Here is a 26,051-nt window from a genome sequence, read left to right as displayed (position 1 = left end):
TTAAAATTTTTAACGGCCATTTCTGAAACCTTACGCATCAAGTGAGTGTAATGAAATTGGATTTTACGTACATGTTGAGTCAGCAGTTGAAAGTATCACCCTTTAACTCCTAAACTTCCCTGAAGGGCAAAAAACCAAACAATGGAGACGCCCAGTAGTTTACAAACTGTAGAGAATTTTTAATGGATCAATTCAGGCCTCTGAATAGCGCCAGCTCTAACGGTAAGCGAAGTAGACGGCTATCTAGGGTAGCCCCGCCGGTTAGGTGGGCCGCGAAGAACGGAAATATGTATGAATGTTGGTAGTAGAAGAATACTCTCTTATTCTACCCACAGCACACTCGCCAACAAAGTGGTATGAGAAAGGGGCCTTTTTTCTACGTATTGGACACCTCAGAGGATGTTTCATCTAGGGCCTCCAAGGAGATTGATCCATCACTGTTAAAGTATAGAGAACCTCTTAAAGCTTCCCGAATTAATAATAGTCGTTATGTCACAAAAGACAAATAATGGAGCCGCCCAGTACTTTGTACAAAACATTGCTTTACGAAGTCTTTGAATATTTTAAATGGATGAATGATTTAAAGCCTTCGAGTAGGTGTGTGATTCTTTTAACTAATGTTATTATTGAAAAAGATTTTACTCAAAACTCTATGTTTGGCGTTCAAAAATGTAGCTAAATGAAAAACTAAAATATGTTCAATTGATGAGCATTTTTGTTTAGTGCTTAGCGGTTTCGATAATTTTTAATGTGTAGATCCACACTAACATATAAATAAATACAATTATAAAAAGGAAGATTTTTTTACTGAAATACAAAACGGTACAATGATGTCACCCGACACATGTCCTTAGAAATGATGGCTTTGTTTTTTTCTGTAATCCCGTAGCTCCGTTTATTGCTTGTTTTGCTTTATAAACCCCTTTTATAATTCAATATTTAAGAGTATTAAAAATCTATCTAGCATTTATTATTTTTTCTGACCTGCACGGATGCAATCCGAATTATCAACGTTGCACTGTGAATAAAACAACTTTTTTTAATTTTTAACCGGCCGTGCGACCACTGTGAAGCCAACTGTCAAATTCCTCATTCGCCATTCCAAACATTTGGTTTTAGAACAACTTCAGTTTTAGTACACCCTCTTTTCTTCTATAAACAATTCCATCCCGAAAGCAGATAAAGTTACTCAGTTTTTAATTATTTTCATGTGTTCAATTACTACCTAAAACAGCAAGTGAGTGTTGGGAATTTAAATAATTTTCGATAAAGAAAGAGTATTGGCGAGCGGTTCCGTGGTTTCGCTGTCTGTCAAAACAATCGCATCGTCACCCTGAGCGCTACCATTCGTGTTGTTTACATTTTCTCACCAAACAAAATTGGTAGAACCTCGCAAGCAGTAATAAACCCAACAGTGCTCAAATCCCAGCAGCAAAAACGAGCGACAAAGTGCGACAGAAGAATAGGCAGTGCTAAAACAACGAAAAAGAAAACATTTGCAATACCGTTAATCCGCGCATCGTCGCGACCGCGTCTTTGTTCCCTGCCAGAACGAGGCCATTTCACAAGTGTTGTACCGAGCAAGCACCCCGTGCACAATCGCTGGAAACGAGAAGGGGTTCACTGGAGGGAAGCAACAGTTGGCATTGTGTTTGGTGTTTGGTTGTCATCATCCGGTTCGCACCCTCTGCAGAAGAAGAAAGTGGGTTACTCGATGCCGCTGCTTTTACACGTACACGGTCCGCAAAGGAAGGTGCAACGCTGAAAGTGCATGAGCGTATGACCAACGGGGGCTGCGAAAGTGTGTACCAAACTTCCGGAAGATGGACTACGTCTACATGTCCGGTGGTGATCCCGGTAATCCGCGCGCAGAAGACATCATTACGCTTACAAGTAGATATTGCATTTTTTGTTTGTAACTCGCGTGATCTCTTCAACTACCAATGTTTACACTCTCTTCTTTTTTCATGCGCGCACAGTGTATGATAACGATCCGAATGGTGCGGTGCAGGAGTACCCGGATGCGGCAGAATACGGTGCATTTAACATCGGTTCGTCCGAGGCAGAGTTCATCGAGCATGGTATGATTTTGGCGGACGGAGGCGATCGATACGGTGTGTCCACCGTTTGTTTCGATACGCAGGAAGAGCTGATATGGATGGGCAACCAAGGTGGTCACGTAACGTCGTACTACGGCAGCGCGATGCAAAAGTACACCTCGTTTCAGGTACACACAAACGAAGTCGTACGGCAAATAGCGACACTCGATTCCGGCATTCTAGCCCTTACACCGACCACCTTAAGGCATCATATTCGTCGAGGTTTACCGAAGTTTACGTTTAGATCGGACCGGATGGTAGATATGGTGTGTATGATCGAGCACGCACCAGCCCGTTTGCTGATGGGAGGCCATCAGAGTGATCTGATCGAGCTGGATATTGCGACGGGATCCGAACTGACGAGTGTTGTTGCAGGCGTGAATGGCTGTGCAATCCTACGGCGCCATTCCCGATACCTTTGTGCCGGCGATGCCTACGGGAAGATAACGCTGCTCGATCCGAACAGCCTTGCGGCGGAGCACGAACTCTCAACACACTCCGGAAGTTTGTCGGATTTCGACGTGCAGGGCAACTATCTTATCTCGTGCGGTTTAAGCGGTCGCCAGGGTAACCTTACGATCGATCGCTTTCTGATGGTGTACGATATGCGCATGCTGCGATTGGTTTCCCCCATTCAGGTGCTAGTAGAACCACAGCTGTTGCGCTTCCTTCCGTCCCACTACTCCCGGTTAGCAGTGGTATCACCACATGGGCAACTTCAGCTCGTTGATACGGTCGAGCTGAGCGAACCGCGCGTTTGTATGTTCCAGATCAATACCAGCGGCACGCAATGCCTCTCGTTTGACATTAGCGCTACCAGCCAGGCGATGGCGTTCGGTGATCAATCCGGTCACATAAATCTGATTTCGGCAGCAAAAATTAACACCCCAACGGTGCAGTTTAATCCGTACTCACGAGACACCGAGTTTGCCGATACGATTGAACCGGCGACACCACTCGTACCGATTACGGACACAAACTTCCCACTGTCGTCGGTGCTGCTGCCCCATCTGACAACCGGAGACCGTTGGCTAAGCGATTGGCCACCGTGGATGAATACGTACGAGCATTGGCGAGCGAAACCGATCGAACCGGTAGTGATTGGTACGATGAAAATGCAGGGCCCAATCGGATACGCGCCAAACCCGCGGACAGGTTTGCGAAATCAGATTCCATATCTGTTGGATGGTACGAACGGGACTATGGTCGCCGGGTCGGCGACATCCGCCACTCATGGTTCCGCAACCACTAAAGGCGGTAACGGTTCGGAACAGCAGGGCATACGGCTGGTTCCGCGCCGGTACCGTAAGGTGGAGGTAAAATACAGCAAACTCGGCACCCAGGACTTTGACTTTGAGCATTACAATCAGACGGGCTTCGTGGGGCTCGAAGCAAACCTGCCAAATGCGTACTGTAACGCGATGCTGCAGGTACTGTACTTTATCATTCCGCTGCACAAAGCCATCCTGGCACACTGCTGCACGAAGGAGTTTTGTCTTTCGTGTGAGCTTGGCTTTCTGTTCCACATGCTCAACGTGGGTAGCTCCAGTTCGCCCTGTCAGGCGAGCAATTTTCTGCGCTCCTTTCGCACCGTACCGGAAGCAGCTGCCCTCGGTCTGATCCTTTCGTCCAACAGTGCGAATGTGAACTTAATCAGCTTGATACAAAACTGGAATCGGTTCGTACTGCACCAGATTCACTCCGAGCTGGTCGAGGCGATGAAGAAGCATGAAACGATGCACTTTTACGAGCATGGACAACATTCGCAACATCACACGCACGAGCAGGATAGTGTGCAAAGGTTTCAAATTCTCAACCTGGGCAACGGAACATCCACTGCGACGACCCAACCACAAACTGCCGCCGGTAATGCGGTACAGGAAGAGTCGGAAATTGGACGTTTGTTTGGCACGCAGCAACAAACGACCCATCGATGCAACAAGTGTAACACGACGCGCGTCAAGGACAATGTGCTGCTTGTCTGCAGCTTACTGTACCCGACCGCAACGACCAACAACGTCGAAGGGACCTTTGGAACCATTTTAAAACACTCCCTCGGGGTGGAAAAAACCACCCCTGCCTGGTGCGAAACGTGCAACAAGTTTACACCGACGAATCAAAAATCCCGCGTAACCGATCTGCCGGCAATACTGTCTATAAACTGTGGTTTGGACAACGAGAAAGAGCTGGAATATCTGAAACGCCAAATGACACGCTCGGCCGGTGCACAATCTTCGCCGAGCCAGTCGGGGATGGGCACGGTGCCCGCCTCGGCCGGTGCAGCAGTCGATCAAACAACGAACGTACCGTTTAATGGGTCCGGTACGGGCACAAAAATGTGCCGTTATGGAACGAACTGTTCACGTGTCGATTGTCATTTCGCTCATCCCAGGTATGGTTTCCGCTGCTGTACGAAGTCGAATCGATTTTTTATGTATTGTTTTTAAATGGTTGCTTGCTTTCAGGAAATCGTCTCCATGCGTCATATCGGCCGCAACGTCCTCTTCTACATCGGCTGCTGCGACACACGGTATGCAAAAGTCTTGGTTCCCGCTCAGCTTCCAGATGTCACTCGATGAACAGCAGAACCTGGATATTAGCTCGTTGCGAACCGCTTCGAACGGGGAACCGGTAATTCCTCCGAACGTTACACCAGAAACCGAAACACCATCGGATGCAGAAGGCAAGGAGGAAACCACCGCAAATGGTATGTTATTTTAAATCGTTTCAAGATGCCATTAATCAGATCAAAGCTTTTACCTTTAAATGGGATCATTTCTCAGGTCATTTTTTTCTTCTCTGTTAGTTCAGTTTGGCCGTTTTCAGGTCAATTGATGTGTTCAAGCTGTCCAGACTCATAATAAATGACTTTTTTCCAGTCCCACCAAATGCACAGTTGAAGCTTTCTCAAGCCTCTAGTACTGGCGAATGGTATATTGGCTGTACATATATTGGTCGATCGTTAGCTCTGGGGCGGTTATTATTTTTCGATTTTTGGTATAAAATAAAATATCTAATATAAATATTATCAACCTAATCTCCAACATATGAAATTGTGCTTAATCGAATTTCTGTTTTTCCCAACCAAATATCTTCTATTGTCCCTTGTATTTACCCCATATTGAAAGGATCCTCTCTGAATTACAGCTTATTTTTTAACAATTTCAATTGTTTCAATTAATACAAACAAAATTTCTGCTTGTAGCAGATCCTCTGGACGAACCTGTGCGGGTACAAAAGATCACAAAAACCTACAACCTGTCCGCAGTGGTTTGCTATATCAATGACGGGTCCCAGCGTAACCTTGTGTCTTTGATACACGTGCCGGCCTGCTACCAGGAACTAAAGCAACCGGGTGATTCCAACCCAATGGGAGGTTGGTACATTTTCAACGATTTTAGCATATCTCCGGTACCTGTTCAAGAAGCGGTATGGTTCACACTCGACTGGAAGGTGCCGTGCGTTCTGTTCTACACCAGCAGCGTTCTGGCCGAGGAACAGTGCCGCTTGGGATTGGGTTTTAACAGTGAGCACTTAACGCCCTACGTAAATCCCTTCACGACCGATCTGTACGAAGAGGAAACCACCGATGACGGCAGTGGACGTGTGCCGGAAGATGGTGATGACGAAACGATCGGTAAAGATGACGCAGACGACAAACACCCGGCGGCAAGGGATGCGGAATCCACCATTCTGTTTAAATCGCTCGGGCGCAATGAGTGCTTCCAGGCCGGTGATTTGGTCGCAATGGATGCAGAATTCGTAACACTCAATCCGGAGGAAAGCGAAATCCGATCCGATGGCAAAATGTCTACCGTAAAACCGAGCCACATGAGCGTTGCCAGAATAACGTGCATTCGCGGTCAGGGCGATTTCGAAGGTGTACCGTTTATGGATGATTATATCTCGACGCAGGAACAGGTCGTGGACTATCTGACAAAGTTTTCCGGCATCAAGCCGGGCGATCTGGATGCTAACTTTAGCAACAAACGGTTAACCACGCTGAAGAATTCGTACCAAAAGCTGCGCTTTCTCGTGGACAGTGGTGTAAAGTTTGTGGGCCACGGTTTGCGGAACGATTTTCGCGTGATCAACATCATCGTACCGCCGGCCCAGGTCGTCGATACGGTGCATCTGTTCCATCTGCCCCACCACCGTATGGTATCGTTGCGCTTTCTGGCCTGGCAGTTTCTCGGCATTAAGATACAGTCGGAAACGCACGATTCGATCGAGGACGCACGGACAGCGCTACATCTGTACAAACACTATCTACGGCTGCTGGAGAAGGATGAGTTTACGCACGCCCTTTCGACGCTGTACGAAACGGGCAAAAAACTGCAGTGGAAGGTGCCAGACTGATTAGTATGTGGTTTAGATGTGTAAGTGCAACACACATTCGTTTTTATTCACATGATCACCTTTGTTTTTGTTTTTTTTTTTGCTTTTTTGCTTACAGAAGACAATGGTGGAGCACAACACAGATGGAGGAACATGCATCAGCTGACCGAATGCATTTGCACGGAGATATTACTTTATGCCGTTGGGTGAACGTGTCCCAAGGGGACATTTGTTGAGATTTATGAAAAACATTTGTTGTGTGTATGAGATATGTATAGATTAAACGCTGTAAGATGCAACCAATAAAACAATCTTTCTACAAACTACAGCGCTGTACTACATTCTACGTTCGTGCGGATATTTTCAGCTACATTTTTCGTATCTTCATTCGTAATTTTCGGTGACAATTAATATTCTATTAGCGTGTTTTAAAATCTCTCTCTCTCTCTCTCTCTCATAGTTGCGTATGGCATCGTTGTAACGTTCAGGGCAATTCACTTGTGTGTACTTTATGTAAATGTGTGTTCGATGCTTTTAACAGTAGAAAGTGATACGAAATACGCTTCAAGTAGCAAACAGGACGGTACAATTATGACACTTGTTTCGATTGTACACGATTAGTAACGGATTGGAATGAAAGTGATATGACAAGATGTTTTATAAAGGTTACACATTTAAACCATTTCTGAATCTCCAAATACATCTTTCTCGCAAGTGGATTTTTCGTTTCACTAATTCATTATACGTTCCCATCAAACAGTCGTGTACGGGTTTACCACCCAAACTTGTTGAACACTTTTACTACCTTATCAGCATCTACCATTCCTTTGTGGTCGTAGTTTTGTGGTGGCGATTTCTAGCAATATGGCTTATTCCATCATCCATCTAGGGAATGGATATCCAGACACTAAAACCATCTCAACCACTGTAAAAAATTCACATTATTTCTGTATGTTTTGGTTAACAATTATTTATATCATTTAAACTTATCCCTTCGCTTGTAATTCACATCAAATGTATGCTTGTGTGCAAACGAGTCCGGCATCTTTTTTTTCCATTTCTACTACTTTTTCTTGTCCACAGGACTTCGTATGTTTGATAGATTTAAATCTCATTCAATGTAACAGTGCATTTTCGCTTTGGGTTGCCACAAATACGTTGTATCTTTAGCAATATGTTAGTTTTTTTTAAACTATGAAAATAGATACATCTTTCATACATTGAAGAGGATGAAAAAATAGTTACTTTTCTTGTTTCTCCTTAGCGACTAAACTGTCTTATCGCGTTTGTACCAACAGTGTAGAGTTTATACTTAGCGTAAGAGTACAGTTTAACGAGTTAAGCTCTAAAATCTTACAGACAAAAGATCACATCGAACAGTTCATCATTATTCGTCGTAAACGGTCGGCGATCGTTACGCGAAACGTTAGAATATTATTAAAAATATTTAAAATTCAAAATCGGCCACATTACAACCATTCCGTCCTAATGGCGATGTAGCATCCGAACACGCCTTCGTACTTCCGGCGATGATCCATTGCTGACGGACGAACCAGTCGCTTTTCCACCGTGATCCACATCCCAGAATGAATCCACCGATGTTCGACGACCAAATGGTGCTACGTTCGGTACGGCAGAGAAGCTGTTTGCCGGACCCGAGGGGATCATTTGACCACGCATCAGTGTCGGCACTGACTGTCTTCGCAGCAAAGGTGCCGGAACGGGTTTTCCAGCTAGCGACATCGTGGCCATCGGTGTGCTTTCATCCATTCGTGAAAACGTTCCCGCAAACGGTACGACTGACTCATCGATCGACCGCTGAACACTCATCGATGGTTGCGAGTAGTGCTGTTTCATCATACGGAATTGCTTCTGCTTTTCCCTTATCAACGCCTGATAGTTTTGCAACGAAAGGCGACGTTGGGCTTCCTCTTTCGTGGCGTTACTGGCCCCGGTCCCGGTAAGATGCTTTGCAATATCGACCCCAGCCGCCAGCAACAATACAACCAGCACCGAAAGAAACATGTAGATGGACGAGTTTGATCCTGTGCTGTCCGTTTGCTCTAGATCCTTCTTCCTGTCCCGTGCACCCAACACTGTGCTCTTGTAGTGTAGGCCTTCCGGTCCGTCCATCACCCGGCGGTGGATGGTTCTCGTTGGCGGGAACACAAAGAATACCTCCACATCTAGACATCGTCCCGGGTATTGTTTGGATCGATCCCACTGCCAATCCTGCTCACCATCGTCCAATTCCAGGTAGGCAAAATCAAACAAAAACTCTTCCCCAACTCCTTCGTACGCTGATGGCCTGTTGAGTGTTCCGGCCCGTTTCAGCTTGGTGGCGGCACGTTCACGACTCACATGGACACGAGTTTTGTAGAAATTCAGCACGAAAATGAAAATCAAAAACGTTATGCACGAGTACAGGTGTTTGTACGCGGTCGACATTCTGCTGGTTCCATCGAGGAATGGGCCCAACCACACAGCACTACAATCGATCCCACGTTCGCACTAAAAATCGATATCGGTTCGCAACTGATAAGAGAGAGTGATTGTTACTATCGCTGGTTCGGCCTTCAGGGAAGGTCGCTGTATCTCCGTCTCACGAGGGTTCGTATTTTTCTTTTCAACGGAGAATCGACGCGTCGTACATACAGGTGGTTGCACCACTATATCAGCAGGACACCGATGCTCTTTCCGCTCGCTCGGAAAAGCAGCAGCTTTGTTTGTGAACGAGCGCAATATGTTTTTGCGCCAACCCCCCTCGGACTATGGGGAAATGTTTTCCCCATTACTATACACACATGTTCGCTGGTACAACTGACAACACATGGCAAAAGCAGCAGCAGCAAGGCATGCGCAAAATAAACGGCTGTTGATAGTGCATTTTAATAGATTTAATTTTTGGAACAGTGCCACCGTTTACATTCCCGTTTGCGTGTAGAATTTACACCATTTACAACGGAAACTGGTAAAATAAAACCTAAAATTCGGTAGTTCCATCTCAGACCGCAAGCGATTTATATGAAAATTCGTATTCGTCATGAAAGGAAAACAACCGCACACATGTTTCGCTAGCAAAGCAAATAGCGCGCCAAACAGTGAACGTCATCGGTGCACTGTGTAGAAAGTGTGGCCATAATTTATAAATTAATTGTTTTATCACTAGCACAATATTACATTCAAGAAAGAGATTAAAGCCTATTAGTATTTCCGTTAGAACCTGAATTCAAAGGGATTATCAGATTCAGTTTATGTGTTCTGTTGTTTTATAACAAAAACACAGAATACCCCACTTGTTTATCTGCTTGTACAATATTTTCCCACAGTGCGTGCACAGTATTGAACGAATGGATATAACCACGAGCAATGGATTCGAAAAAAAAATCCAATAGAAGACATGGAAAGAAGGGTGAAGAAAAGGGCTTTATTTACCTGGTGCATCGCGTTGTTTTTTCACCGCACAGCGGACGCGCGTCTGTGTGGTCTCGCATTTTTCGTGTGTACAAAAATCCGACATCACGTATCAGTACATCAGTGTGAGATTAACACAGCTGCGTCGTAATACTAGAAGGTCACCGATATGCTGTTGTAACGAGTTTTCTTTAACTTTGGCTAATCTCAGTTTTTCTAAACTGCATCGAACCCGTTACATAGTGCGTTGTAAAAACAATATAAATATGAAAAGCTTGATGTGAGACCGTCATCTGTTCAACAAGGCCAAAAGTTAAAAAGTGTGTAGGTGCATTTTAATTCAGCTAATGCATCACACATAAACACGGCTCACCCACGCAAGCGCATTCACGACATTGGCACCATACTGACTCTGTGTGTGTGTGTGTGTTTGTCACGAATTTTGTTCCATTCAGTGCACCCGTTCGTGACCCAATTAGACAAGTATATTTTTCGGCAGTGCTACATCAAAAACATGTCTTCTTCGATACACGAGAAGGAGCCAGCAAATGGCAACGGAATAACCGGCATGCCACCAGCAGCAACGCATTGGTACGGCAGCGGTACGAATGGGACAGATTTGCAGCGTCCCCGGAGGCTTTCGTTCAACGGATCCGATATGGAGCTGTCCGACCTGAAGGGTGATCCGGGCGTACAGGGGGCAAGGTCCGAAGAGCAGAAAAATGCCATCGATACGAAACAAACGCTAATCTTGCTCGCCATCGCCACAACGCTTGCAGTTTCCATCAAATATCTACTTCCGACCTTCGATTTAGGTTGGTATGGGTGTGGAGAAAAAAAGGGCAATTCCCTCATTTCCATTTTCGTAATTGTGGTGTGTATGCGGTGATTGGGAAACTATTTACACACGAGATGTCCATTCCCTCACCATTTGCATGTACCTTCTTCCCTTGGCGCGTGCAGCTGCTAGATTTGTTTGTTTGCATTGGACAAATGCGTGGCAGTGTGTTTCGTCCGTTCCGCGAGGGCATTCGAGAGGGTTTTGATGAAATCATCAGTTTCCCCACTGCCACAGCCAGCACCAGCGGTAGTCCGTGAATCGTCCGTCTTTATAAATAACCACATTGAACTATGCACGCCTGTGTTTAGTTAGATAATTCGATTGATTCACCTTTTCGCTTCCTAAAAAAAGCATAAAACATGAAATAATCCTCCCTTTTTCGTCTTACATATACACGCACAGCATCGTATCGATCGATAGGTTCCAGAGTTGCCGTAGTGGCAGACAATGTGTGGCAAGATTTCTTAGACCGCTGCACCCGCCTTAAGCCACCGACATTTTCGTGGAAGATGGAACACTTCGTACAACAGATAGCAACGGCATCCCACGCGCTGTATGCGGTCGGTTTTGGGCTGCTACTTTCATCATTCACCTGGTACATCATCTATCTGGATAGTAGCATTCCAGGAGTGAATCCACCGACTCCATTCTCCGCTTCCAAGCAACGGTACGTACCTGCCAATTACGAATGTCTAAAATAGAAAAGAAAACTGATCAATTACATCTTTGTATGGTACTGTAGCTACCGTGGTGGACCAGCCAGTAAGGAACGAAGATTTCACTTACCCTACATAACGGCCCTGCTAAGTGGAGTGGTGGGATTTTTAATTGTTCTATTCGTCAACGAGTAAGCGCAACCCCGGGCGATCAGAGTGGAACGCGCCAACACCATCTTCAACACTTCCGCAAAGTGCCTCGAAATGTAATAATATGAAAATGGGGCTTGAATTCTGCTTTCGCATTCCGGCTTAAGTTTCGTGTTCGTTTTCGACAAACATTGTACGCGTTTTGTGCACAAAAGAGCAGTATCGTATTTATTTTAGAATAATTTTATGTTTACTAACAGTTGTAAGGTTTAGGTTTTCGTTCGATTTCTAACGAACAGAACTAACGCATAATTGTGCATATAGTAGGGAAATGTGAAAATCATTTCATTGTTGTTTAAAACAAATCCTTTCATGTCTGATTTTGCTAGGAAGAGAAGGGTTCAGTTTCTCTTTTTTATATTCATATTGCATTAGTACAAATAATACACGTGTTTGTTTTTCTATTATCGAAACAAGTTTTCTTCGTGCTCGAATGAAATAAATTAATTGTAAAAGAGTACAATTACCAACCATTATTCATATGCAATATTTTTTAGCGTCTCACCTTCGTGGCAAATGCACTGACCGTTTGTAAGCGCACAATTGCCCGATTGTAGTGCTTCGTAGTTCGACTGATTTTCAGTATCTGAAATCGACTTCCGACAGACTGAAGCCGTCCGATACAGCGCACCAAATCACCCGGTGCTAGCGAAGGCAAAACCATGTCAATCTCGTAGAAAATTCCCTGCATAACCGGTCCTTGGTTCCGATGTCGTAAAAGTATTACCTTCTCCTTCACCCTTGTGCCAGGCTTAATGCTTACCACGTTGGCTACGGTTTCTAGTAGCAACGGAAGCTTGCCTTGTTCACGGATCGTCTTCTGGAGGTGTTCGATCGTTCCGGAAATGATGCGAAGAGAAGTTTTTGCTTCCTGTGCACTGACATTAGCTTCTGGGTGGGATGGTGCGATAGAAGAGCATCCTTTGGGAATGTTTGTCGATGCAGGTTTGATGTACTTCGATGCACCACACTCTGGTGGAAGTTTTCGTTTATCATACGACGAACTGCTGGTGTGAAACGTATCATTCAGACCGGCAGCACCAGATGCAGTTGTGCGATGAAAGTTTTTCAATCCTGTTGCCGCGTTGAAAGTAGAGGAGTCCATGTATGTTCTACTAATATTCACATTGCTTGTAGAATTAGCCAATGGCATTTTCCGTTTCAGGGATGATGATAACGATGTGTAGTTCGAAGTAAAACTACAATCTAGAAATGAACCGTTTAACGCCTGTGATGTGTTAAAATTCTGCCTGGAAGTATGACGTTGGGTTGATGTGTTTTCACCAAATGTTATGCTATCATTCAGCGAACGAAGGGAATCGTTCGATACAAACGACATAACGAATTGCTTTGGAGGGGGTTCTATTGCGCTGGCACTACGATTTTTTAGTTCCGGCTCTCGAAACGAGCTCATTATGGAAGGAGTTTCGAGTATTGCTGCCGACATAGGAAAGCGTGGACCATCCTTTCGAGGGGCCGGCGTTTGTGGGCATGAGCGATTGCTATGCATTGTATCTGAGGAAGAATAAATATGCAAATGATAAAGATACTAGCGTTGGTAACAGTACAGCTTACCCCTCCGATAAGACATTTCAATATAAATAGGAAGGTAAACAGGATTGCTACGATTTAAAGCACATTTTGTTAACGGATCTATCCAATCCAGCTGGGCTTCGTTTGAAAAAAAAAACAACACAGTGCTAAAGTTTTCAATTGACAGTTTTTGTACTAAAAAAAATACAATCACCCAAACACCAAAAGAAAAGGAGTTTGAACGAACAAATATAAAATATATACGCAATACGAACAGAAATCAGAATTGATCACGGATTATATGAATAATATGGCATAGGATCTCCTTTTGTTGAATAATATACATATGTGTACAATCGAACAAAATAATTGAAAATGTGCCAAATCAGACTGCAAGTCCCATACGCCGAATACATCGATGGAAATATCACGAATGGAACACTACTAACAGTATTCCGTCAAGAATTGTTGGTCTCGTCTTTACCCCCGGAAGAATCAAAGAGTTCCAGTGGTAATTCGACTATTGCTCCGTATTTCGAGCCTTTATAATATTCGCTAGCGGTAAAAAACGCTTTCCGATCAAGCGTTCAGTAGCTCTTGAACTCCTGCACATAAACGCAGTGGTCGTAACTGTCAAAGAACCAACACATACATCAAGCAAAACGAAAACACAACATTTTCCAATATAGAAAAAAGGTGTATGACTCCAGAAGTCGAAAACGTACAGAAAATTGTACAATTTGGAAGTGGTTCAATGAAAATTTGTGCATTTATTAACCACTCCAGATAACATTCCAATCGCCTGAAGTAGAAGAACGCTTAGATTGTAGTTAGCAGCAATTTACGGTGCATGAACATGTGAAAACAAGTTGGTCAATCCTAGTCATTTACATTGCAAGCGAAGAAAATGAGAATAAATTACACAATGAATGACTTGGATTAGAAACTATATGCTGTAAGTCCCACCCAAACGGAATCTGCTATAAAAGTGCAGCAAAGTTAATTGTTACCGTAATATTATTAAATCGTTCCTTATTCAGGTGGCGGGTTGACATACATTTTACAACTATTCCAGCGCGATTGATACTAGTGTGCCGATCAAGGAAAGGTGTTGCATTTATTGCATTTGTTGTTTGAGATTGTTTCCGGTTGCGACATCATAAAAATAAACGATTCCAAAATGCTAACACACAAAAACAACCAAGGAGGCCGTAAGAAAATGCAAGTGGCGTTCGTCATACGGGATGCAGAAGAAAAGCGGCACCGCAATGGAGTGAATGCACTGCAACTGGACACAATTAATGGGCGGCTCTACTCGGCCGGCAGGGATGCTATCATTCGCTTATGGAACTCGACGCAAACTACCTCCTCTGAGCCGTACATTCAAAGCATGGAGCACCATAATGATTGGGTGAATGATATCGTCTTATGCTGCGGTGGTCGTAACTGTATGTTTGGAAGTAGCGTTTAATAGCAAACGTGAGGCTTTCTAAAGATTGCGTTTTGTTTTTATTTATTTATTTCTAGTAATAAGCGCAAGCTGTGACACCACAGTGAAAGTTTGGAATGCACACAAAGGTTTCTGCATGTCGACTTTGCGCACACACAGAGATTATGTGCAGGCGCTTGCCTATGCCAAGGATCGGGAGCAGGTCGCCAGTGCTGGATTGGACAAAGCCATCTTCCTGTGGGACGTAAACACACTCACAGCATTAACTGCCTCCAACAACACAGTAACAAGTAATAAGAGCAGTACGGCACTGTACCGCGGTTGTTATGATACGAACGAAAACTTTTACACTTTTCAGCGTCCAGTATATCGGGATCAAAGGATTCAATCTACAGCTTAGCGATGAACCCATCGGGTACAATAATTGTGAGCGGATCGACGGAAAACACGCTTCGAATTTGGGACCCACGCACCTGCAACAAGATAGCAAAGCTAAAAGGGCATACTGAAAACGTGAAAGCCCTTATCGTGTCGGAAGATGGCACGCAGGTCGTGTCCGGCAGTTCGGACGGAAAGATTAAACTTTGGAGCATCGGGCAGCAGCGTTGCATACAAACAATTAGTGTGCATTCGGAAGGGGTTTGGTGTTTGCTGATGACCGATGGCTTTTCGCACGTTATATCCGGTAGCCGAGATCGTAAGATTATCATGACCGAGCTGCGCAATCCGGCTAATAGTGTTCTAATCTGCGAAGAGCAAGCGCCAGTGCTGAGCATGTGCTACAACATCGACCAGACTGGTGTATGGGCGACCACATGGAACTCGGACATACGTTGCTGGAAGCTTCACAAAACGGATAAACTCTGCAACTACAGCTACTCGAACAGTTGCAGCAGTATTAACAATGGTAGCGGCGATGGTACATCCGCTCCGGTTGCACCGGCACCATCGTCTAACAGTAGACCGGCTACATCCGTACCGGTGGGAACCGGTGTTGCTGCCAACGTCGGAAAAGGTTACGAGGTGGCCTGCATTAAAGGTGGAGCCGCTATTAAACGATACCACGTGTTAAATGATAAGAGATTTATGCTTACGCGCGATACAGACGAAAACGTAGCCATCTACGATGTGTTAAAGATAAAGAAGGTCGAAGATCTTGGAAAGGTGGACTTTGAAGAGGAAATCAAAAAACGTAGTCAACGAATTTATGTGCCGAATTGGTTCATGGTGGATTTGAAAACTGGTGTAAGTGTGTTTTTTCTCTCTCTCCTCGCTCTGTTTGCTTGTGTTAAAGCTAATTATGATTGCTTTGTTTTGCAGATGCCAATGATAGTGCTGGGACAGGACGAGATCGATTGTTTTGCGGCTTGGGTTTCGGCGGAAGCTGGTCTTCCAGAGCATGCAGAACCCGGTTCCGATCCTAAGGTGAACTATGGAAGTTTGCTGTTGCAGGCGTTGCTCGAACATTGGAGGCCTGCACCACCCCACCACCACATTCAGGGTGGACCGGTGGAACTGGAAAATGGTTGCGATGGTGACATTCGTGGCAACGAATACTTTAGCGTGCCGAAGCATACACCGATTATTTTTAGCGAAGTTGGTGGCCGGAATGTGTGCCGGTTGCTTGTGAAAGATGCTGCCGGAGAAACGGAAAGTGCATTGCTTAACGACACTGTCCCGTCATGGGTTACAAATGTGGTAATTGATAGAACGCTACCTAAGTTCATCAAGCTTCCATTCTATCTCTTGGCACATCCATCGATGCTGAAACAGGATCGCAACAAGAAGGTAGGTTTAAAGAACTTAAAAACATGCCACCAAGGCATTTTTCGTGTTTTTAGGTTTCCCTGGTTTGGTGGACGTATTGCAATTGCTTACCAGTATTGTACGCTTAATTTTATCCTCTAGGAACGATTGATAGCGAACGAGTTTATCCAATGTCGAAAAGTTTGTGAGCATGTTCTAGAGAAGGTGCTAGGGTCAGATTTGCCAACGGCTGGAAGCACCGGCAATTCCAACTCGTCGCAAAACAACAGCCAAAGTGATGGTAATTCCGAAAGCAGCCAAATACCGGCCGAGGAGCGGATAGAGCTGTTGTGTAACGAGGTGGTAAGTGCATCCCCATGTTGTTAATCAATGCGATAAATGATCGTTTAATTAATTTCTCTAAATCATTCCCCAAATCAGCTGTGTGATCCCAACATGGATCTTCGTACGGTGAGGCATTTCATTTGGAAGCAATCATCTGATTTAACTTTCCATTATCGAACGAAATTCAACTAAAGGTGGGACGAACGCTCACGACATCATGGATGTTATGTGACATGATCGAAAGAACACATATTGTTTGTACATCTTCCATGCCGTGTGATATGGAAGGTTGTAAAAAAAATGAAGGTAAAGCTATAAACTATGCAATAGTCACAAAAATAAATGGCTTTTCGACACAACTAGTACATAATCGTTGTTTATGTTGTCTCATTGTTATCTACTTTATATTTTAATTACACTTTTCCAACCAGTTCGAACTGTCGTTCTAAATTTTTCATAAAGAGCGTTCGAAAGAAGCACCGTGTAACCATGGCTTAAGTAGTAAACAATGTTGCCTAATAACTAAGCAAAAATGCTGATTTGCGCCAGCATTACTTGGTTGCGATTAACAAAATGTTACAACTGTATTTGGCATTCTATTCCACAGTATATAATGCTAGCTTCCACTATTAATTTGTTTTCTCAACACGTGTATTGTTATTTGGGACCTTGCAGGTGTGTCAAATTGTTTTGTTTTTCTCGCACGCATACATGTGTCTGCGAACAGACACATCACCTTGGCGAGTTTTCATCTCGATGCTATAAACGCCGGCAAATTGTCAACGTTACACGATCGCACACACCACGATATTTCGCCGGAAAGAATTTAGGTGGTTCGGGCCATTTTTTCTATGATTTGGCTCTGTTAAATTATTTAACTAACTACTAGAGTGTTCTAGCGGCGTGCAAGATGAGTACGATACTGGAAAAGATTGCCCAAATCGAGTCTGAGGTAAGGCGATGCGTATACTTTCTACCCAATCCTTCCGATATCTCTCGGAATGTGGACGAGGTTATGATGATTTGTTGTGTTTTTTTTGTCCCCCGCACGGGACTTTTCATTATAGATGGCTCGAACCCAGCGGAACAAGGCAACGGCTGGGCATTTGGGTTTGTTGAAGGCACGGTTGGCCAAGTTGCGCCGTGAACTCATCACTCCGAAGGGAGGCGGCGGTGCATCGGAACAGGGTTTCGAAGTTTCCAAAACCGGTGACGCCCGGGTTGGCTTTGTCGGGTTTCCCTCGGTCGGAAAATCGACTCTCCTGTCCAATCTGGCAGGTGTGTATTCTGAGGTAGCCGCATACGAGTTCACAACGCTGACGACCGTACCGGGCTGTATCAAGTATAAGGGCGCTAAGATACAGCTGCTCGATCTGCCCGGTATCATCGAAGGTGCGAAGGATGGCAAGGGTCGTGGTCGGCAGGTGATAGCAGTCGCACGTACCTGCAACCTGATCTTCATGGTACTGGACGTACTAAAGCCGCTGACACACAAGAAACTGCTCGAGCACGAGTTGGAAGGATTTGGTCTGCGATTGAACAAGCAGCCACCAAACATTTCCTTCCGCAAGAAGGACAAGGGTGGGGTAAATTTGAACGCAACCGTCGCCCAATCGGAGCTGGACCTGGACACGGTAAAGACGATTCTCGGCGAGTACAAGATACACAATGCGGACATTACGCTCAAGTATGATGCCACGGCGGACGATCTGATCGATGTGATTGAGGGCAACCGGATTTACATCCCGTGTATCTATCTGCTGAACAAAATCGATCAAATTTCAATCGAAGAGCTGGATGTAATCTATAAAATTCCCCATTGTGTACCGATTTCCGCCCATCACCACTGGAACTTTGATGATTTGCTTGAAATGATGTGGCAATATCTGCAGCTGGTGCGAATGTAAGTGTTCACTACCGTATATACCGAAAGCGTGAAGTAATTGGGCTCTCACAATTGTGCTCTTGTTTTAGCTATACTAAACCGAAGGGACAGCTGCCGGATTACAGTTCACCGATCGTGCTGCACCACGAGCATACATCAGTGGAAAGCTTCTGCAACAAGCTGCATCGAACGATTGCAAAGGAATTTAAATAGTAAGTACAGTGTGTTCCATATATTCCCCAAACATGCCATTAAAAAAAATCTTCATTCTCTTTCCCTGGAACAGTGCGCTCGTGTGGGGATCATCGGTAAAACATCAACCGCAAAAGGTGGGCATCGATCACATATTGAACGATGAGGATGTGGTGCAGATTGTGAAGAAGGTTTAAATATGATCGAACCGTGTGCAAAAAGGCAGAAAACTATCAATCAAAGTGTTTTTTTTCCGGTACGGTTCTTTGTCTGTTGATCGGGTTTAAAAATGTGCGCCAATAATTATGAAAACTGACCGCTTTAATGAACGCACACACAAACACATCTGATTCTCATCCGTTATGACCCGAAAAAAACACGTATTAGCGCAAGGTAAAGTTCAAAATGGTTTATTTATTTCGGTTAGTATTGCTAACAGTAAGCGTCCTGTTTTATTCTTTAATTACCCGGTTCAGTGGTGGTAGTGCTACGAAATCGTCCCAAATAACGGTTGCGCAGTTCGGGATTGAAAAGGCCACGCCGGTTAAGTAATGTCCGGGAGTTAACGGTCGGTGTGCGTTGCGGTTCAGCTGTGGTTGGACGCGACATCCTTCTTTTGCCTCCGAAGCGGACCATACGACCATATGTTCTGGCCGGTGGTTTGGCAGTGGTAGTAGTAGCAGCTGTGGTGGTGGTTGTGGTGGTGGTGGTGGTGGACAAGATGCTCATTGTAAACTCATTTGGTTCCGTAGTAGGTTCTTCGTTTTCCGACACGGTCGTTATTTGTTCCTCCGCACAACACTGTTCACAATTCGCTGTTTGTAAACCGTCACTAGACACATTGGGGCAGTTCTCGTTGAAACAACAACCCTGGTATGGTGGTTCGCTACGTTCCGTTGTCACCGGTTCGACTGCATCCTCAATGCTGGTTACTGGAGTCTCATCGTCACAGTGACACGTTGCCACTAGGCTCAGCACTAACAGCACAATCACCAACCGATTCGATCGCTGCATTTCGATTTCGATGGGCACACGAATGGCTCGGGTGTGCCAGCTTGCGTACCATTAAATATGAGCCAACTGAACTTAAGGGTACATCATCGCAACATCCATCGTCATGTTTCCACCGGACACGGGAAACAGGTTCTTCTGGAACGAAGAGGAAGGTGCTGGGGGAGATTCCTGTTTTCACACTTGCTCTCGAGGCCAGCAGGAAAATTGGCGATAGGTTCAAGGCCATCGCGCGAAGAAGACACACATCGTTCTCGTAGGGAAACATGTTTAAGGGGCCCACTACAAGGGAGCATAAATTTTTATCATCATCCCAACCCACCGGTTGAGTGTGGTGTGGTGTACGGTGCAAATGGGAATTGCATTCGCGATTGCGAGATATGAGTGATGGAAGATTAACATTTGTCTTACTCTCCGATGGTGTGCCGTTGTACTATCGTACATTTCCGGCAACATCGTTACGTTTGTTTGCTTGTCAGTATCGGTTGGGGTTTATTGTTTTTTTTTTTCATTTATTTCGCTGTGTTGCTGTTGCACGCACATAAGCCAATTAATATTTTACGCTGGTTGGAAGGCGATGTGTGATGAACATTTTCCCAGCCAGCAACTGCAGCAGCAGATAATTAAAGAAAGGTTTTAATTTTCTGATTATCTTTTAGTTTTGTATTGATATAAAATGTATTTTAATTCATTTTCAACCGATGCGTTCCATCGCAAATGGCAAATTGGAAGGGAAATCGACCCATGCAGTAAATGAAGGTTGAATATTTCATGACATCGATTGAAGTAATTGCACCATTTGTTTTATATTCCATGCGGCACATCGTATTTCATACGAATGATCTAGAATACTCGACCGTGCATACGAATATTATCATGAGGAATCATGATAAGAGTTTAATAACACATCTACACACATTTATTTTCTTTCTACATTAAATAATTAACATTTTTTCTACACCATTTTGTTTTTTTTTTTGTGGTTGTGTGAAGAAAATTTGTTTTTATTTCTTTTTCCTCTATTTTCCATATCCATTTTTTGCCCATAGATAGGTGCAACGTGAATGGTTAGCAAAACTCTCAAAGTCGCTTATTTTAACGAATTAATTAGAAGAACAAAATGCACAAATTATAAACAAAGTCACTAGGGGTCAGATGTGCTAAGGTTGAACTTAAACAGGGAGAAACCCATTTCTAAAATGACTAAATTTATAAAACGTTATCTGAAAACCTATCGCAACTGTCCGACAAGAGATCCTTATACATAAATAATGATACTATCTACGGCTTCTTCACATATGCTAATACGTACATTTACACTCTGATGCCCTAACACATTGTGTGTTCAGGTGTAACCATCAAACAAGCTCAACATAACAAACGTACTACTAACGTAAACGATAATTGGCTATACACTAGACTTTGTACAACGAAACTAGGGGGGCGGTTGAGACACCGATGCGAGAAATACATCCGGTGGTCATGATGGTTGCATGAACTTTCGACAAGAAAAGAATTCAAGTTACAACGCCACTACTCCAGGATTGGAAATAGAGGATCCAAATTCCAAAACTCGTTAAAATCGTCGCTTAGCGCATAATCGAGAGACATCGTGCAGGGATCGGATGGTATCGTTTTGCTGGCATTCGAGACCGGGGTAGGTGAACCGAGCGATTCGTAACCGGCGTCGGAAACGCTAGAGAATCCTCCAGGGCTCTTGAGCGGTTGGTGCGCGATCGGCGATAGGAGATCCTGAAGTGGCGATGGCGGCCTTATTGTGATGGGTGCGAGTGGCAAGAATGGTTCCGACGAGAGAGGAGCTGTGAGTCTAACGGAGCCATGTGAGTCTTCCATTGTCTCATCCTCTGCTTGCTCGAGCAGAATTATTTCTTCGCTTGGTTCGACAGTATCGGGACCATCCATGCAAGTGACCGTCGTTTCACTGACTTCCTCATCGTCTGCCAGCACGATCGTTATGCAGTTCGTTTCGTTGTCGTACGTGCCGTAGATTGTATCACTATTCGGTAGTATCGTTGCAGGTTGCTGATGCTGCAAGGTGATCGCATGGTCGGGATGCATGTCATAGTCCTCTTGTTCCTTCTTCGGTTGGACCGTCGCATGTTGCTGCGGTGCATCCGATAACTCGTAAAACGGCGACTTGCTGTAGTTGTGCGTGGTAAGAATTAGACGATTTCCCGTAGGGGTCTCCGGTCGACTGGATTCCACGATTGCTGCTGTGGACCCCACCACTGATCCAGACAGGCACTGGCTGGTGCGCTCGCCTTCGGCATCAGCCGACCGGCTTGCGCGATCAATGTCTTCCAGGTCTGCGCCGATACCTGCGAGCAGGGTTTCGGCAAGCTCTTCAAGGTGGGACACGTCGAAATTTTCGAACATGTCTTGTAGAGCAGGCAGATCGCAATGATCTTCATGAGAACTGCCAGATGCGGATCGTTCGCTGTCCGGGGCAGTGTCGTTTGCGTTTCCGCCGGACCGCACTTGTACAGTCCCTGCTGCAGAGGGCATCGTGGGGATGCTGCTGATCCCGTTTGGCGCCCGGCAGTAACGCAACCCACACTGCCACCAACGACAGCGTCGTCTTCCTGCGGTTCCTCTTTCACCACCTTCTGCTCCTGTGCCAGCAGGCGCTTTTGCAGATCCTCGAACCGTCGCTCAAGATCCAGATACTTATCGTAAATAGCACCCTTCTCGGTGTCCAGTGCACTGCACCGCTTCTGCAGATGCACTATCTGTACCGATTGTTCTTGGATCGTCTTTTCCATATCTTCCATTTTGGCTTTCTTACGGTCGCGTGATGTTTGTGCAGCGACACGATTTTTCAGCTTCCTGCAAAGGACGATAAAACAATCAAAATTAATAATATGTTCAAAAGCTCTCCGATGGGTTTAAGTGTACTTACTTGCGTTGAATTTTTTCCTCCCACGTGAGATGATCGAGGCGGCGCTTTTTGCCGCGTACGATAAACTCATCCATCGAGGAGGATTCGTCATCCGACGCCACCGATGACGGAGCAACCGATGCGGGCCGTTTTGCCAAAGGCTTCACCGTTGCTGTTGCTGTGGTCGGTGGTTTTGCTACAACCGCCGGTGCCACATTTATTGGGATGTACTTGGTCGGTACAGTGATAAAGATTGGGGTACTCATGATGATTGTGTTGACGTTCTAGAAGTTTCGCTAGGTGGGCGAGCCTCACTAAGAGTGTGTGCCACGCTGGCACACGCTACAAACCGGAACTGATGCAAAAATGCGACGATAAAATCACTATGAACTATCTACATGAATGAAACATCATGTAGATGATGGTTGTAACGCAGCTTTCACGAAAAGCTTTGGTATTTTTGCCAAATGCTTTTCCCTTCTTTGTTTGTAGTTGCAAACACAGACAATTTGGTCAATAACCCGAGCGCGTAGTTTTCACTTCCTTTCCGTTGGCGTGCTTGAATGAATGTGCAGGAAACCGCACACCATGCTGCAGCTTTTCTTTTAAACCGTTCGCTCTCGCGAAGAAGCCGCGAAGGGCGCAAAGGAGTAGCAATTTTCTGATGAAACAACCATTCAATCGTTGCACTACTATGAATGGCCTACCGTTACCTTTCGTGGGAAAACCTCCCCGTCTACTGCGCAGAATGTGGGTCTTGTATGTGTTCGATTCTGATTGGTGGACGCAGAATGGTTGCCAGATTTGCAGATAGTTCAGTTTTGTTTTCGTTTCTATTGCATTAAAAGTTTTATATACAGGTAGTAAAAAGCCCGCGATGATTGTTATTAATTGATATAATTTCGTGTTCAGTTTTATAAATTAAAGAGCTAGTGAAATTGCTATATTTATAAAATAAAAATATTTTGAATAATTTCAATGTTTATTCATATTGGCAACACTGACAGTGTAAGGAAAAGCTGGCAACCTTTCCTGCGCAACTTGACAGCTGTCGTTTGTGACATAATCGCAAACAACAAAATCCAAAACAAAAGAAACGAACTCATGGTTAGCGGCAGTGAAAAGACTGTTATTTTCCTCCTTTAGCTCGTAATGCACGATATAGGGATGGCTTTAATTCTATTACGAAGGATTCGCATCACACCGGCCCCTTTCCTTGGCCTGCAACATTGCCAACGGTGCTTCAGTGCTCGCTTATCAGAAAATGTTAGCAACGACAATGGCACAGAACAGTCGAATCCCGCCAACAACAATACCGAACGACTCATTAAAGTGGCCATCATTGGACTGCCAAATGCCGGTAAAAGCACCCTTATAAATCGATTAATAGATCATCGGGTAAGCAAGAGTGAATAAAATAGCTTAAGAGCTTGAGATTCAACGTGGACATTTTTTTCCATTTCAGGTTTGCCCAGTTTCAGCAAAGGTTCATACGACGAGAAAGGCATCGAAAGCGATTCATAGCAAGTCCAATTCGCAGGCAATTCTTTTCGACACACCGGGGCTAGTAGGGAACCGAGAAATCAAAAAGCATCAGTTGGACACCCATTTTGTATCGGCATGCCGGCATGCGATTCAGCACTCGAGCTTAATTGGTGTCGTGCACGATGTTTCAAACTCATGGACACGCCATGCACTCAACCCGGTGCTGTTGCGTGTACTTGAAGAGTACGCTCACATACCGAGCTTCTTGATATTGAACAAAATCGATACGTTGAAATCGAAGCGCATCCTGCTGGACATCGTACGGAACTTGACGTGCGATCAGATGGAAAACATTCGAAACTATGGACCACTTGTTAGACGGCGGAAGAATAAGGTGGATTCGCAGGTGAAAAAATCCAACGCTGTTATGGATGATAAGGATTCAATCACCCCCAAACCACCAACACCGGTGGAAGGATGGCCAAATTTTACGGAAATATTTATGGTCTCCGCAATGAGCGGTGATGGGTTGCGTGAGGTGATGTCTTTTATACACGCCAATTCGAAGCAACAACCGTGGGAACATCTGCCGGACGAACACACGGATCTAACGCCCGAACAGCTGATCGTACAGAGCGTCCGTGCACGGTTGCTCGATTTCATGCCCCAGGAGATACCGTACCTGCTGCAGACGGAGCTCGAGTACTATGAGGTGGTGGGTGGTAAAATACTAACCAGCGCCATCGTAACCTGCCCCAATGACCGGATAGCCCGGTTAGTGTGTGGTGAATCGAATGGGAAGCTGCGTCAAATCAACGAACAGGTAACGTCGGATCTGATTGAAACATTCGGCATGCCCGTTTTACTTACGATTACGACGCAAGTTCGCAGTAAAGAGCCAAAGTCATAAACCGAGCAGAGGGTAGTTTATGTTTGTGATGTGGTTTGCTTTGCTTTGCGGTTTAGTTAGCTCACGGAGCATCATTTGTAGGGTTGAAGTGACAAAGTGTGGTCGGTAATGATGGACGAGGGTTTCCTGAAAGTTTTAAGTCCATTTAAATGAGCTATCCATTGAACTGTGAAACAACATTGTGGCACAATTTTGTGTTCCGCTTGCTTCGGACCTTTAAAGACTCATTAGGAGGCATTGCATTAGTGATTGTTCTCTCGCCGCAGTAACAATAAAACACGTTCAATAAATGTAACGAGATACGATTCAACGGCTACACAACAGTGTGTGGCATGTTACAACATTTACGATCAAAATATTAGTCATTTAGTTTACTAGATAAATGAGAAATTATCTTTTGTTACATGCTTTCAAACCATTTGCATACGTATTCGTCCACGCATTTTGTCAAACACCTCTTCTAAAGCTTTCCATTTAACGCGCTGAAGAGAATAAGTCCTGCTGATCCCTTACTTGTGCACGTACCATCGGATAAACTGTTTACCCAATATGGGGTGACGACTGGGTAAGTTTTCAGCGTATTCCTCTTCACAGTATCCTCGTCCAAAAAAAAAAAAACAAAAAAAAAGGCTAACACTCATGCGTGAAAATTACGCAAACAAGAAAATACTCCAAACGCACGCTACAGCTGGTGGGACACCATCAATCGTATGCATTTGGTCGATGGGTTCGAGGGCTTTGCTTCGAGTACCTTTGCTGTGCTCAACGAAAAACCCAAACCCCAAAAGTGGCAAAATGAACCACTTGCTACAGCCGGCATGAATGTTAAATCCGTTCTGGCGCCAGCCGAAACGGAGCAGTGTCCAAAATAACACACGGGAGACGAGGTTTAAGAGCCGCAAAGCCACATAAGGTAGGTTCTACCGGAAGGAGCCGCGGCGGATGGATGACTGTTTGGTGGTTTGAAGGTGTGTCCATCACTCTGGAAGGTAAGTAAACGCTTGCTTTAAAATGCCGTTGTAAGCTTGCTGTCGTTT

The 26,051-nt window shown here is 44.8% G+C and overlaps 7 protein-coding genes across 8 annotated transcripts; 5 read left to right on the top strand and 2 right to left on the bottom strand.

Annotated features, from left to right (window-relative positions):
- The first annotated feature begins 1,116 nt into the window (after positions 1 to 1,116).
- On the top strand, positions 1,117 to 6,763 carry LOC125766957 (PAN2-PAN3 deadenylation complex catalytic subunit PAN2). 2 transcript variants are annotated; one of them, XM_049433089.1, is made up of 5 exons: positions 1,117 to 1,893; positions 1,980 to 4,491; positions 4,565 to 4,806; positions 5,308 to 6,478; positions 6,556 to 6,763. In XM_049433089.1, the coding sequence occupies exons 1-4, from the start codon at positions 1,824 to 1,826 to the stop codon at positions 6,456 to 6,458; spliced, it is 3,975 nt and encodes a 1,324-aa protein (XP_049289046.1). In that variant the 5' UTR covers positions 1,117 to 1,823; the 3' UTR covers positions 6,459 to 6,478; positions 6,556 to 6,763. The 2 variants fall into 2 exon arrangements, with proteins under 2 accessions (XP_049289046.1, XP_049289045.1); XM_049433088.1 differs by having other exon boundaries at positions 5,305 to 6,478.
- A 3,026-nt stretch (positions 6,764 to 9,789) lies between these two features.
- On the top strand, positions 9,790 to 12,034 carry LOC125767086 (uncharacterized). The gene is made up of 3 exons (XM_049433342.1): positions 9,790 to 10,666; positions 11,095 to 11,359; positions 11,435 to 12,034. Exons 1-3 carry the CDS (start codon positions 10,366 to 10,368, stop codon positions 11,541 to 11,543), a joined length of 675 nt encoding a protein of 224 aa, XP_049289299.1. The 5' UTR covers positions 9,790 to 10,365; the 3' UTR covers positions 11,544 to 12,034.
- On the bottom strand, positions 12,017 to 13,363 carry LOC125767064 (uncharacterized). The gene is made up of 2 exons (XM_049433312.1): positions 13,134 to 13,363; positions 12,017 to 13,073 (listed from the first exon to the last, which is right to left on the bottom strand). Exons 1-2 carry the CDS (start codon positions 13,147 to 13,149, stop codon positions 12,052 to 12,054), a joined length of 1,038 nt encoding a protein of 345 aa, XP_049289269.1. The 5' UTR covers positions 13,150 to 13,363; the 3' UTR covers positions 12,017 to 12,051.
- Positions 13,364 to 13,667: 304 nt separating this feature from the next.
- LOC125766983 (WD repeat-containing protein 48 homolog) lies at positions 13,668 to 17,049 on the top strand. The gene is made up of 7 exons (XM_049433150.1): positions 13,668 to 14,046; positions 14,132 to 14,539; positions 14,619 to 14,831; positions 14,900 to 15,786; positions 15,862 to 16,329; positions 16,450 to 16,650; positions 16,729 to 17,049. The coding sequence occupies exons 2-7, from the start codon at positions 14,272 to 14,274 to the stop codon at positions 16,822 to 16,824; spliced, it is 2,133 nt and encodes a 710-aa protein (XP_049289107.1). The 5' UTR covers positions 13,668 to 14,046; positions 14,132 to 14,271; the 3' UTR covers positions 16,825 to 17,049.
- Positions 17,050 to 17,398: 349 nt separating this feature from the next.
- Positions 17,399 to 19,054, top strand: LOC125767055 (GTP-binding protein 128up). The gene is made up of 4 exons (XM_049433300.1): positions 17,399 to 17,584; positions 17,700 to 18,535; positions 18,607 to 18,729; positions 18,804 to 19,054. Exons 1-4 carry the CDS (start codon positions 17,543 to 17,545, stop codon positions 18,904 to 18,906), a joined length of 1,104 nt encoding a protein of 367 aa, XP_049289257.1. The 5' UTR covers positions 17,399 to 17,542; the 3' UTR covers positions 18,907 to 19,054.
- Positions 19,055 to 20,683: 1,629 nt separating this feature from the next.
- LOC125767116 (uncharacterized) lies at positions 20,684 to 23,392 on the bottom strand. Its single transcript, XM_049433383.1, is given in 3 exon segments — positions 20,684 to 22,228; positions 22,231 to 22,567; positions 22,641 to 23,392. Coding segments are annotated over 3 exon segments (1,557 nt in total). The 5' UTR covers positions 22,886 to 23,392; the 3' UTR covers positions 20,684 to 21,253.
- A 269-nt stretch (positions 23,393 to 23,661) lies between these two features.
- Positions 23,662 to 25,370, top strand: LOC125767050 (GTPase Era, mitochondrial). Its single transcript, XM_049433294.1, has 2 exons — positions 23,662 to 24,017; positions 24,085 to 25,370. The coding sequence occupies exons 1-2, from the start codon at positions 23,772 to 23,774 to the stop codon at positions 25,012 to 25,014; spliced, it is 1,176 nt and encodes a 391-aa protein (XP_049289251.1). The 5' UTR covers positions 23,662 to 23,771; the 3' UTR covers positions 25,015 to 25,370.
- The last annotated feature ends 681 nt before the right edge of the window (positions 25,371 to 26,051 follow it).

The sequence above is a fragment of the Anopheles funestus genome, chromosome 3RL (genome assembly GCF_943734845.2).
Source record: "Anopheles funestus chromosome 3RL, idAnoFuneDA-416_04, whole genome shotgun sequence".
Classification (NCBI taxonomy): Eukaryota; Metazoa; Arthropoda; class Insecta; order Diptera; family Culicidae; genus Anopheles; species Anopheles funestus.
The sequence above is the reverse complement of the archived record's forward strand: the minus strand, read 5'-3'. Positions and strand labels throughout refer to the sequence as shown.

Coding starts and splice junctions, on each gene's coding strand:
- LOC125767055 (XM_049433300.1), top strand. CDS start 17,543: ATGAGTACGATACTGGAAAAGATTGCCCAAATCGAGTCTGAG. Junction 17,585..17,699: donor TTGCCCAAATCGAGTCTGAG/GTAAGGCGATGC, acceptor TTTTCATTATAG/ATGGCTCGAACCCAGCGGAA. Junction 18,730..18,803: donor ATTGCAAAGGAATTTAAATA/GTAAGTACAGTG, acceptor TCCCTGGAACAG/TGCGCTCGTGTGGGGATCAT.
- LOC125767050 (XM_049433294.1), top strand. CDS start 23,772: ATGCACGATATAGGGATGGCTTTAATTCTATTACGAAGGATTCGCATC. Junction 24,018..24,084: donor ATCGATTAATAGATCATCGG/GTAAGCAAGAGT, acceptor TTTCCATTTCAG/GTTTGCCCAGTTTCAGCAAA.
- LOC125766957 (XM_049433088.1), top strand. CDS start 1,824: ATGGACTACGTCTACATGTCCGGTGGTGATCCCGGTAATCCGCGCGCA. Junction 1,894..1,979: donor AGACATCATTACGCTTACAA/GTAGATATTGCA, acceptor ATGCGCGCACAG/TGTATGATAACGATCCGAAT. Junction 4,807..5,304: donor GGAGGAAACCACCGCAAATG/GTATGTTATTTT, acceptor TTCTGCTTGTAG/CAGATCCTCTGGACGAACCT.
- LOC125767086 (XM_049433342.1), top strand. CDS start 10,366: ATGTCTTCTTCGATACACGAGAAGGAGCCAGCAAATGGCAACGGAATA. Junction 10,667..11,094: donor ACTTCCGACCTTCGATTTAG/GTTGGTATGGGT, acceptor ATACACGCACAG/CATCGTATCGATCGATAGGT. Junction 11,360..11,434: donor TTCTCCGCTTCCAAGCAACG/GTACGTACCTGC, acceptor ATGGTACTGTAG/CTACCGTGGTGGACCAGCCA.
- LOC125766983 (XM_049433150.1), top strand. CDS start 14,272: ATGCTAACACACAAAAACAACCAAGGAGGCCGTAAGAAAATGCAAGTG. Junction 14,540..14,618: donor ATGCTGCGGTGGTCGTAACT/GTATGTTTGGAA, acceptor ATTTATTTCTAG/TAATAAGCGCAAGCTGTGAC. Junction 15,787..15,861: donor TGGTGGATTTGAAAACTGGT/GTAAGTGTGTTT, acceptor TTTGTTTTGCAG/ATGCCAATGATAGTGCTGGG.